Source organism: Apium graveolens, chromosome 7, assembly GCF_009905375.1.
Source record: "Apium graveolens cultivar Ventura chromosome 7, ASM990537v1, whole genome shotgun sequence".
NCBI lineage: Eukaryota > Viridiplantae > Streptophyta > Magnoliopsida > Apiales > Apiaceae > Apium > Apium graveolens.
In genome coordinates this window covers 120,831,470-120,843,680 of record NC_133653.1, presented here as the reverse complement: position 1 = coordinate 120,843,680, position 12,211 = coordinate 120,831,470, and the positions used below count along the sequence as shown (strand labels likewise).

Here is a 12,211-nt window from a genome sequence, read left to right as displayed (position 1 = left end):
TCAATTTCTCAAATTCAATAAACTGAGACTCTAGCACATTATTCCTCTCACTTAAAAATAGATTGTTTTCTTTGATTTTAGTATTTTCCTTAGTGAGAGACTTAAGTGTAACACGCAAATGATATAATTATGTAGACATGTCATTAATTGCATCATTACACTCAGCTTTAAATAAATGTGCTAGGTTAGTGGTGATTACCTGATTATTTGAAGAACTTGTTTCCGTTTCATCAGACTTGGCCATTAGGGCTAGATTGACATAGCTGACATCTTCATCTTCATCCAGTCCATCTGCTGCCCAGTCATTTTCTTGTGTAATAAAAGCCCTTTCCTTTTGTTTGAGCAACTCAAAATACTTCTGTTTATAATCCACAAGCTCAAACTTCTTTTTACTGGAATCTGACTTTCTACACTCACTGGCAAAATGCCCTGCCAAGCCACATTTGAAACATTTGAATTTTGATTTATCCACCATGTTTATATTTGGCTTAGTTGCTCCAAAGTTCTTCTTAAACTTGAGCTTGGCAAATCTTATGGAAAGGAATGTAAGATGTTCATCAATATCATCCATATCATCTTGGCTCAAAGAATCTTCATTTTCAGCTACCAGCCCCTTGCCCTTGTTCTCACAAACCTTTGAAGTAGACTCAACAACTTCTACCTTCACCTCTTTCTCTTTTTCCAACTCAGCAACCAGTTCTATGGACCCTCCTTTCTTCTTTCCTTTATCCATCCTCTCATCTTGCTCTATTTCAAGCTCATAAGTTTTCAGGATGCCATACAGTCTCTCTAAGGTAAACTCCTTGTAATCCTAAGAATTTTTCAGTGAGACTGTCATTGGTTTCTATTCCTTTGGAAGAGATCGAAGGAACTTGAGATTGGAGTCTTTTGTCTGATAGACTCTTCCATGCAACTTCAGAGCATTTAGTAGCTTTTGAAACCTACTAAATATGTCAGTGAGAGTTTCACTGTCTTCACAGTGAAAGTGCTCATATTGCTGAATTAGTAGCTACATCTTATTTTCTCTAACTTGCTCAGTACCATCACAGATAATTTGGATGGTGTCCCAAACCTCCTTGGCTGTCTTGCAATTGATGATGTTGTCAAACATGTCACCATCAACTCCATTGAATAAAATATTCATGGTCTTTTTATCCTTCCTGACTTACTCATTATCAGGATCTGACCATTCATGCCTATGCTTGGCGACTGAAGGCTCATTGCCAGTAGAAGCTCTCATTGGAACATGAGGACCTCTCTCTATGCAATCAACATAGGCCTCATCTTAAGAAAGAAGATGTAGGTGCATCTTCACCTTCCTGTGATGATAATTGTCTTTATCCAGTAATGGAATTTTGACTCCAACATCCTTTTTGTTCATCTTGCTGTTTTGTTGTGATCTTTAAACTCTTTGTGCTTCAAGAGCTTGCTCTGATACCAATTGTTATTCCCTAACAATACAACAAGAATTATAATTCTGGCTTCTTTTTCAGATTTATGAAAAATGGTTCTAGCTCAATTTATATCTAACTGTTTGATTTGCAAAGTGCGAAATACAGAGTTAAGTTAATCAAATATAAAGTAATAAAAACTCAGGTCTTTAAAACTTTCTGGTGGATTTGAATGTATCCACCAGATATATATATATATATATGTATCAATAGAACCCTGTGAAGCTTGAATAGCTCACAACTGCTTTATAAGTGAACAAACAAAACTACAGAGAAATGCTACAGGATACAGCTTACAAATGTTTTTCTGAAAATGTGTTTTCTTAGTCTATTTGTTGTTGTTGTTCTACTTGCTGCACTTGGTTTATATATCACCAAGTTTACATGGTAAAAAGATAAGTTAATAAAATAAAACCTATCAAGTCTAACTCCATGCTGCTTCACTACTCTATTCCAGCATCTTTGAATATCTTCAATATAGCATGGAAATGGTAATGCTTCTTTGTTCTCAAAATCCTACTAAACAGGCTGCCACATTCCTTTTGCAAACACTCGACGCATGTGACTGTGTTGTCACTGTTAACAGATATTTGAATTGATCAAAGTATGAAGCAAACCAATGGACATCTGATCTGAGAAGGAGATTAATGAACTGTTATTTTTAGTAATCAGTTAAGCTTGGGGCCAACCCTAAGTAAGTTGTATTGTTATCTTAATTTGGATTTTATACTTGTAACACTTAAAGTCTGTAAAAATGCAAAGGAGCAGGCTGGAGTCTTTTTCCTAAAACAGTATCAAGCCTAAGGATTCTATCTGGAAGAAGATCATGCCTCAGAAGAATTTTGAAGAAGCTTGAAGTTGAATAAATCTGTTTGGAGAAAAATTTTCTAAGTCAAGATCTCCACAAGTCACAGATTTAATGTTATATAGAAGTCATTCGAGTTGCAGAGAGTACCGACGGATGAGGAACATCCATCGGGATAGTAGTTTGACTAGCCGACGGATGACTGCTGTTAGGCACATCCGTCGGTATACAATTAGTACTCGAATCATTTTATCCAGTTTTAAAAACACTTGTACCTATCTCATTTCAAAACCATTCATTTTACCAGCACACATATAAAATCCAGTTCCCAAATCATTTTATTCGAGATAGGTACCTTTCGAAGTTACTTTTCCCCAAAATAATTTGAAAACAGTGATTTATAACCACAGGGGATACGTAACTTAAAACGTTTCTGTTCTATTAAAAGAATAAAACATTTAGCTATTCATATGTACTGAACCATAAAAGAATGGTCAGGGGTACTTGCCTTGCAGAGCTTTACAACTATTTCTGTTTGACCTTGAACCAACTTGGACACTCGACTTTATCACCTTACAATTTGACTATCCTGGATCCGACTTCAACGCTCAGGTCCTTCGCTTGGAACCTTGCTGCACTTGTCGATTGATAACTAGGTTAACTTTAATTCGATATCGACCCTTGAGTCCTTTGACTAGAACCTACGTAGCCGAAATACCCTATGTTAGGCGTCTAAGTATGCTTGACATATCCTCAATAACACATCTACCCATTCGATATCAAATCTCGACTCGTACTTATATACATTATTACAAGACACACATCAATTTAGGGTTCACGTTCTCGAAAATCGGTTCGGTGTTCGTTTCCAGAAGATATGTATACTAGTTATTTTATGAAATTAGGGTTATTGATTTTGGAAAAACAATTTACCACTACATACAATCAGGTTCCGCACAAAATATATGTTTATACTTATTTATACTCGCTCGACATTCCGATAATTACTGGATACGCTCCCGTATTTCCGTAATTAAATTTTTTAGAAATCGGGCAGCACTTCCTTTATTTATCGGACCATCCCGTCGAACAATTCGACGTCAAACCAATCCACCACAAACGGAACAACCATCCAAATATAATCCCCAACCACTGAATCAAGCCAACAATATCAATCAAAATTAATACATCTCCAAATTCCAACCCAATCGCGGTTATTAATTATTACTTGTATTTTATTCATTTATTTATTTTAAAATATTAGGAATCAGAATAAATCATCACAGTCCACCGTCGGCTCGCCGAGGCTCATCACCGACGGCGGTAAAACCCGGAGGTACCCGAATTGGGTTTCCAATCACAAATTTCACCGATTAATTACAACTTTCGGAATATAACTCAAATAATTATGAAAATCTATTCGAAATAATTTACCAAATAATTCGAGTAAATTTCTTAAATATTTACTTCAAATTTTTCACAAATTAATCAAATTAATCACCAACGTAATCATTCGAATTCATCAAACAATCAGAAGTTAATCAAGCAGTCATCCATCACAATTATATATACACTCGCGTATATATATACGCGCCGACAAAAAAAATAATCGGACAAGGCAGCACAGAATTCAACGAAACAGGGCAGCAGCCGGACAAGAAACAAGATGCACAAGGCAGATAACCACAACACATATCAAACGAGTCACACACGCTATAACAGCCACCTCGCCGGAAAGCAAGGGGCGGCGGCGATCGGAAAAGCAAGAGAAAAGGCGGTCTACTTACCGGGATAGAACAGGAAGAACCGGAAATTAGACGAGAAATAAGGAGGCAACCGGAACAAGAAAGGGGAAGAAGGAAGCTGGACTTCAGGGAAGGATCCGATCGAGAGAGAGAGAGTAGCGCAGGGAAAGAGAGATAAGATAGGAGGAGAGAGACTAATGTTTTTGTTATTATTTTTTTTTTCTATAATCTGCTGTCCAAATGCTTGCAGGACACATGTGCTACAAATTGGTGCAAATTAGACACATATCACAAAAGAGATAAGCGTTCTGAATTCCAGTTGTAGCCCGCACTTCACAATTTTAACGACTAATCGCGCGGGTAGATAACACCCGAAAATTTCCGAACAAATTTTAAAATCCCCCGAGCATTTAAAAACTAACAGATTAAAATTTTCATAATTTTTCAAGTATTTTTGAAACGTAACTCGTACCCGCAATTCACAATTAACGAAACGGGCTGCACTTAAAACAAATCCATAAAATCAGGAAAATAGTCTTAAAATGTTACATATATCCCGAAGTTTATAAAAACATAAATTTCTGAAATGTAATTTATACCCGCTTTTACTAAATAAACAAATCAACGCGCGGGTGAAATTAATCCCAAAAATTCCCAAAATAACTTTAAAATTCTCAGAATATTCCAAACTTAGATAAATATGAGTTTCGTAATTTTTTGAAGAATTCTGGAATTAAATACGGATTTTACAAATAAATGAAATCAGAAAATCATACAGGGCTAAATAATTGATGAAATATTGATTTCTAAATTTTATAAAATCCCAAAAATATTTATTGAAATTACAAAATCATAAAAATAATTTTAGAGACAATCCAAATATTTAAACAAATAAATCTGCCATAAAACCACTTTAAAAGTAATAACGAGACAATACAACTCAACAAACAATTATACAAATAATCCTCGTAAACCACTAACCACACATAACTAATAATACAACAACACACGGCTAACAGAACCCATATACATATTTTATTTATTTAATAGTTCCATAATTACACATTTATATAATACGAAAATACGCGAGTCATTATAAGTGTCGATTCAAGTTTGGGGGTATGTTGAGTGGCATTTATGACACTTTATTACGCTCCGTAAAGCATTAAATTGGTGTAAATGTACTCAAGTTGTTGGTATTTTAATGTGTTTTCTAGTGTTTTTGCATTTCAGGCATTATTCTAAGAATCATGTGAATTAGCATTGTTTTGGTGCTAATATGGTGTTAGGATGATGTCCAAAGAATAAAGCTCCGGAAGCCAACTCGATTGTAGCAGGAATTAAAGAAATTCAGAAGTTTTTTCCAAAAGCACGGCGCGCCCGCGCTAGTCTAGCGCGCGGCCGCACCTATTTGTCAGAGAGCCAGCGCGCCCACGCTGATAAAGCGTGTGGCCGCGTCGGGTCGGGATCCCAGAATCCTGATTCTAGTTGATTTATAATTGGAGGACTTCTATCTTGTATGGGCTGCTATATATACTTAATTAAAGGACGTTTTCTGGAGAGACGAATATACCAGAGCACAAGGAGAGTCGTAAGAAGACCGTGTTAGCACGATTCAACGAAGAAGAAGAGGATCTTGTTTTTACATGTGATTCTTTGTTCTAAGTTGTAATTTGGATGCTAGTTTTCTTATTCGTGAACCTTACTCTTGTTTCGTACTTGGTTTTATTATTTATTCATTATAAAGACTATGTTTATTATACCATGCTTTCATTGGAACCCACGTTGATGATGAGTCTGATTATGGGCTAATTATTATCATGGGGTTCTAGCAGATTTATTTATGGATTTATTTAGTTAATTTGTTTCGATACCTTAGTGTGTAGTGATTTGACAACATAGTATTGGTTGTGCTTATTCGTCTTATGAGCGTCGCGAACTTATAAGATAACGTGTTAATCTTTAATGAAGCGACAGTGAATTTAAGGATTTAGAACTTGCCATATTTATATGCTAACTAAGAATATGCGTCTTAGGCAGGGCAGTACTGATTTGGAGATAGAGGATTTAAAGTGGTTTGCGCAGTGGGTTCTGGATATTGGCAATGGAAATGTCCTTCCACCTAGGGTTGCGGATATGCCCTATATGGAAAATCGGATCTTGATACCTCCACGATTCTGTGATTTAAATATGGAAAATTCAATTGAAAATATGATTTCGAATACTTTTCCTGGATTTTTGGAAAATTGTCGTGATCCAGAATATTTGAGCAAGAGAGCTGTGCTGACTCCTACTAATCAGACGGTTGGGCACTTGAATTCTCTTATTGTTGACATGGTTCCAGGTGATTCGATTTCGTATTTCAGTGTTGATTCTGCTGAGGAGTTTGGTGGGATGGATGAAGATTTGAATGTAGTGTTCCCTGTAGAATACTTGAATTCTCTAAATGTTGCAGGGATCCCGCCTCATGATTTGAAGCTCAAGGTTGGTGTTGTGGTGATGCTTATGCGTAATTTAAACCAGACTTTAGGGCTGTATAATGGAACGAGGATGATAGTTACCAAATGTCTTAAATTTTGTGTGGAGTGTGAAGTTATATGTGGCTCCTTTGTAGGGACGAAACATTTTATTCCGCGAATGGAACTGTGCCCTTCGGACACTAAGATGCCTTTCAAGCTTGTTCGTAAGCAAATGCCTCTTCAATTTTGCTACGCAATGACTATTAATAAGTCGCAAGGCCAGTCTTTGGATACTGTTAGTTTGTATATGCCAAAGTCAGTTTTTACGCATAGACAGTACTATGTTGCTGTTAGTAGGGTAACCTCTCCTGGTGGACTGACTATTTTTGTTGATGATGACACGGGTGGTGCTACGAATATAACTGAGAATGTGGTTTACAAAGAAGTTTTTTATGATTTACCCCGTGTTTAGGTTGTATAGGTGGTGGTTGTTGTTAGTTTTTGAGATAATATAGTTGTTTGTGTATGGTTTTGCCTTGCTTAAATTTTGCGTCTGTATATTTTTTGAGATTAATATATGTGCAAGGCTATATTGCATTGTAGACTTCTATAAAGAATGTAACATGCATTTTCTGATTGTGTGGGGTTTAGGCATTGCTGCCTCTGCATAATTTGGCTATTGGTTTATAGTTCAATTGTATATTTTCTTTATTGTTGTGAAAGATGGTTAATATATGTGCAAGGCTATATTGCATTGTTGTTGTTTGCGTGTGATTAAATTATTGTCTGGTACTCATGTTTGCTATCTAATTTGCTGGTGTTACATGAAAAATCTCATATTACATTGGATATCACCTTAATGTATTTAGGCAATTTTGTTCAAAAGCATGAGATAGGTTTGATTTACTAAAATTCTGTTCACAAGCATAAAATAGGTCTGAGACAATGTTTCCTGATACAGACGGTGCCATACATAATTGAAAGATGGTAATATCTTTAACCATAATTTAAGCGTCGTAATATCCTCAAAAGTACATTAGTGTCTTGTGTTGTTCTTTTTTCAGAGGACTATGAATGTTTTGCCTCCCTGGTAGAAGAAATGAAGTCTCTGTCCAGTTGTGAAGTTGTTGACCCTTGTGAAAGAGCTCCAGCCATTTCCAAATTGACACTGGTTTTTTAGTCTGTGCACTTTCATGTTCTAGCTGCCTCCTCCATGTAGCAGTGTAACAACTGCGTTGTGCTTCCAGGGCTCATATATATTGAGAAGCTCTGTTGGAATGTACTGATGATAACAACTTATTAGTTAATCTGACATTAAAATATGGGAATTAAGAGTAAATATTAAAAAACTTGGTATATTATGAGTATCTCCCCATGTTCCTTTGAATTCAAATGTGATGGCTTTATAGTGATGTTGAATGAAAGGCTGTCTTCTTGGTCTTCTGGTTCTGGTTCTGGTTTGTGTTCAATTGTGTCATCGCTGTGGTCTGTGGCATGGAAAAATAACGAATTAAACGTATATAGGTGTTACTGAGATTACTATATTCATATGTTGTACCTTCATTGATATCTTGAAATTCTATTGGGCTTGCTTCATTTGATGAAATTATGTTTACGGTTTCTGTGATGTCTGCGTTGTATTTGTTAAGAAAAATGAGATGTCAATTGAGTTGTTAGATTTTTTAATGTAAAATTAATTAAATTATATTAGGTATACCTTCGGTTTCTGAACTGTCTGTGGAGTTGCCCAAGTTGTTGAGTAAGTATTGTGTTTGAATATCTGACATCCTTGCTTTGATTTCGTTAGCATCCAGAATATTCGTGCAATTATTGTTGAAAATGGTGGCGTACAGCCCTGACTGTCCAACATAATCGAGGAAAAAGAAGAAAGTTCCCTTCATAGAGTGAGTTTGGAAGATGTCGTGGAGGGAATACAAAACTTTTTTTTCTCCAGAAAATTTTGATTTGTGTTGGCTGCCATTGCCCATGTATATAGTTATTCTCTCACTGAGCATTGAACCGTAATGTTCGATGAATTTCTCTGGGAGTTCCTGTATTGTGGAATATATTGTATTACAATACTAAAAATTTGAATAGTGATATAAAATTTAATGATTACATAGTTTATTGAGGATAAGTTATTACCATTGCGCCTTCCTCTAACATTTCTTGTGTTAGAATTTTGAAACATTTCCTGTTTGACATCCCGCTTGCATGTACTGCGCAATTGTAAAATATTTATCAAGTTATAGTTATTGAAGTTTATTTATATTTTGGGGCCTGTATTTTTTAATTTTATTTGATGGGTTACCTTCTTGATAGTGTTGGATATTTTTGGTTGCTTCAATAAGTGAAATCTTGAAACTCTGGGCTGCTAGTGTGCGAGATATGATGCAGATATCTCCTTCCTTTACATCTAAGTCTGATAGGAATTTTGTCCACTATATTCCACATAATACTCTATAATCTACCCATTTCAGTTGTATGATCCAGTGTTGTTGTCCAGGCAAAGATCGATCCAGCTTATTTCTTTGTTTAGATGCAGTTTTGATATGCCATCCTCAGAAAACACCTGAGATAATTTTGTGGTCATAATGTAAATGTATTCATCAGTACATTTGCTACTGAAAACATTAATTTAAATGTAGACTGTATTTAGCTTTATATATTACCTCGGTCCAGTTAGATTGTAGCAGATGTTCCTTTTTTTATATAAACTTTGTAGCTCATTCTCGAGTTGTCAGTTGCGTTGTAGGAGAAATTAGCAGCCATTTTGTGAATCTCGCTGCTGGCTGGATCATATTGTTTGACATTGGTGCTTGATATTGTCTTCATATTTGCAATTGGTCTTAGAGGGTAGTTGATTTCAACTGTATCACTGTTGAATATTCCCATATGGAATCGGCTATCCTCTCTCTCTTTTAACATGATGACAAAGTATGGTCTGATATTGTAGAATGCCATCAGTGCTCCTAATTTGGATATGCATGCTTTCTCCTTATCAAAGAAACAGGTCCACATGTCGGAATTTTGATAACGTAGGAATACGTTTTGTGACACTTTGTTTCCATATTTAGAGCAAAATTCCTCAGGTAAAGTCTGCAATGACAGAGTGTATTTAGAAAAATCATATGAATAATAGAAACAGGCAAAATCATTATATGTTAACTTATAAAAACATATGGAGGTGCTCATTATTATTGTTTCTCGGCTTATTTAATAACAACTGGACTCAATAGTTTCATTTTAAACCGCCATAAAATTTATGAGCTTCCAAAAACAAACAAGGAGGTATACATAGTTGGATTTGGGAAAACAGTATTATCTACTCTACATAGTAACAGTCCTTAGGCTACCAAGGATTAAGAGGTGGTTACGTCATATATTCTATAACAAATGCCTATCTGCTTCTGGGAAATTTCTCCTTGGGGCTTAAGAACTAAAAAAATGCACTAATTTAATCGGCTTAGCATTGTCAACCATTTTTTTTACAATGTCCCGGACAACCAGGAACCCGAATTATATCTAATTTTGTCCTAATACAACAAAGCTAACAAATTTAAAACTCAAAAGAAATTAGATATTACGATCCTAATGATCATACAATGCTAGAGTCGCGCAAAGGAAACGATACAAAAGTAGATTTTAGTTTATTCATGAAGGCGGTTCGAGTATGAGCAGGTCTAAATTGTGTTTTCTATATACCTATATCATAACCTTATTCCTAACTGACTTTTAACATAAATTATATCTTTCATCTAATTATACGTCACTACAAAATAACTTATTTCTATACTTTTTCTTTATTCAAGACTGTATGATGTTCATGCAACAATATTTCATTAGTGATAAATATTACATCCAATTTAGGCCATATGAATTTGCTTCATTACATGCAATATTTGGCATTGTGTATACAATTGCATCTCTAATATCAAATCATGCTAATACCAAATCAAGCCAGGTGCCAATGATACACACTACTCGTGACAGTATAATTGAAAACCGACTCATGATTAACATCGGATGAACGAATATGCCATTTAAAAAGGTTAATTGTAGTAAAACAATTATTACTTACCATTTCCCCTTTGTTGTAGGATGAAGCTGAAAAAAGCGATACGATTTGCGTGCCTTTCATGTTGATGTTGTTCTGTACCTGTTCTTGGAAAAGAAAATAAATAAATTTGAGTGCTCATATATCTCTGTGTGTTAGATGAATGTACAAGGGTTTGGAATTTACCTCTTCTGTGCTATAAAACAAAGTTAAATTGGGGGTTAAAGGTTGGATATGCAGTTACCTTGATGGTGACTATTACTTCTCTTCTATTTATTGTGTCCTTAATAGAGTTGTCTATCCGGTGGTTTAATTATTAGCAATAACTGTGACCTTTGATAAATAAATCTTATTTTATATGTGTTATTTAGCTTAATAAATAAATAAATAAATAAATAAATAAATATATATATATATATTTGTTTTGGATTTGATTATATCTTATGATTAATTGATATGTTATGTTTTATTTAACATATACAATATTTTTTTAATCTTTTTAATTTTATTTTGCTTAATTAAGGACGACATGTGTTTAATCTTATTCATTCAGTGCTTTTTAATGTTATACAAATTGATATATTTATTCCCATATAGCATCTTAATCTATGACCCATGTACAAACACTACGTGGCCCATAATTTAATCAAAATAAGCCTAATTTAGGTGTAAATGTGTAATACAGAATATGTGACTCGACATACTAATAAGTTATGAGTATACAACTTTATAAATTTTAGATATATAATATAGAAATAATGATATTAATAATAAATTTTATTATATATTTTATAAAAAAACATATTAGGTACACACGATTTTATTCCGATCTAACCTTCCGATAAATCTCTTATTTTCGATAAATCATAAATCGGTACATTTGCCAATCTATTCCGATTTCCGATTTCTATAATACTGGTATTTGGTTACTAAAATTGGTTTTTAATTAAAATATATAAATTATTTATTGTAGCTAAAATATTATATTTATTTTAAATAAAAAATGGAAATTTTAATATATTATACTGATATTTGAATATTTATTTGACTGTAATTTATTGCTTGACTTAGTGTAGTGAGCTTTTATATCGAGAACCAGTACTGTTGTTGATATTTTTAGTATCATTTACTTACCTAACTTTCTTTATTTACATTCAGTCTTACCTAACTTCCTTTACTCTCATCTGATACACAAAAAAAGCAGAGCGGAGCTTTGAATGTAGTGGTTGGGAAGCAAGCAATCTGTGTTTAAAGGTAAAGCTTCTGATCTCTTTAATTCGATATGTTTGCCATTAATTAGGGTGATATACTGACAGCATCTATACTTATTTCGATTTACTTAATTATGTAGCATGTATTCTGCTGCTATTTATGGAGCTTAATAAGTATGATAGCTTAACAGATTTGGAATTAACAAGCTGTGACTGGAGATGTCGCGTCAGGGCTCAGGCTGTTTGGAAGGCAATGAACAGACAAACCCAAGAATTTTGGGGAATGAATATGTTGCTAATAGACGACTCTGTTAGGGCACACACACACTGTAGATGGGGTGAATACAGTGTAAAGTACAATCAAATCGAACTTTAATAACTCAAGTAACAGAAAACAAACTTTATTGAAATAATAAACTCTGTTACAGTGTGGAACTTTTACCTCTCAGTGATGAATAAATATCACGAAAGCTGCTAGGGTTA

At 34.4% G+C, this 12,211-nt stretch overlaps 1 protein-coding gene across 1 annotated transcript; it reads left to right on the top strand.

Moving 5' to 3' along the window:
- Positions 1 to 6,026: 6,026 nt before the first annotated feature.
- On the top strand, positions 6,027 to 6,932 carry LOC141674007 (uncharacterized). The gene has a single exon (XM_074480735.1). The coding sequence runs from the start codon at positions 6,027 to 6,029 to the stop codon at positions 6,930 to 6,932; it is 906 nt and encodes a 301-aa protein (XP_074336836.1).
- The last annotated feature ends 5,279 nt before the right edge of the window (positions 6,933 to 12,211 follow it).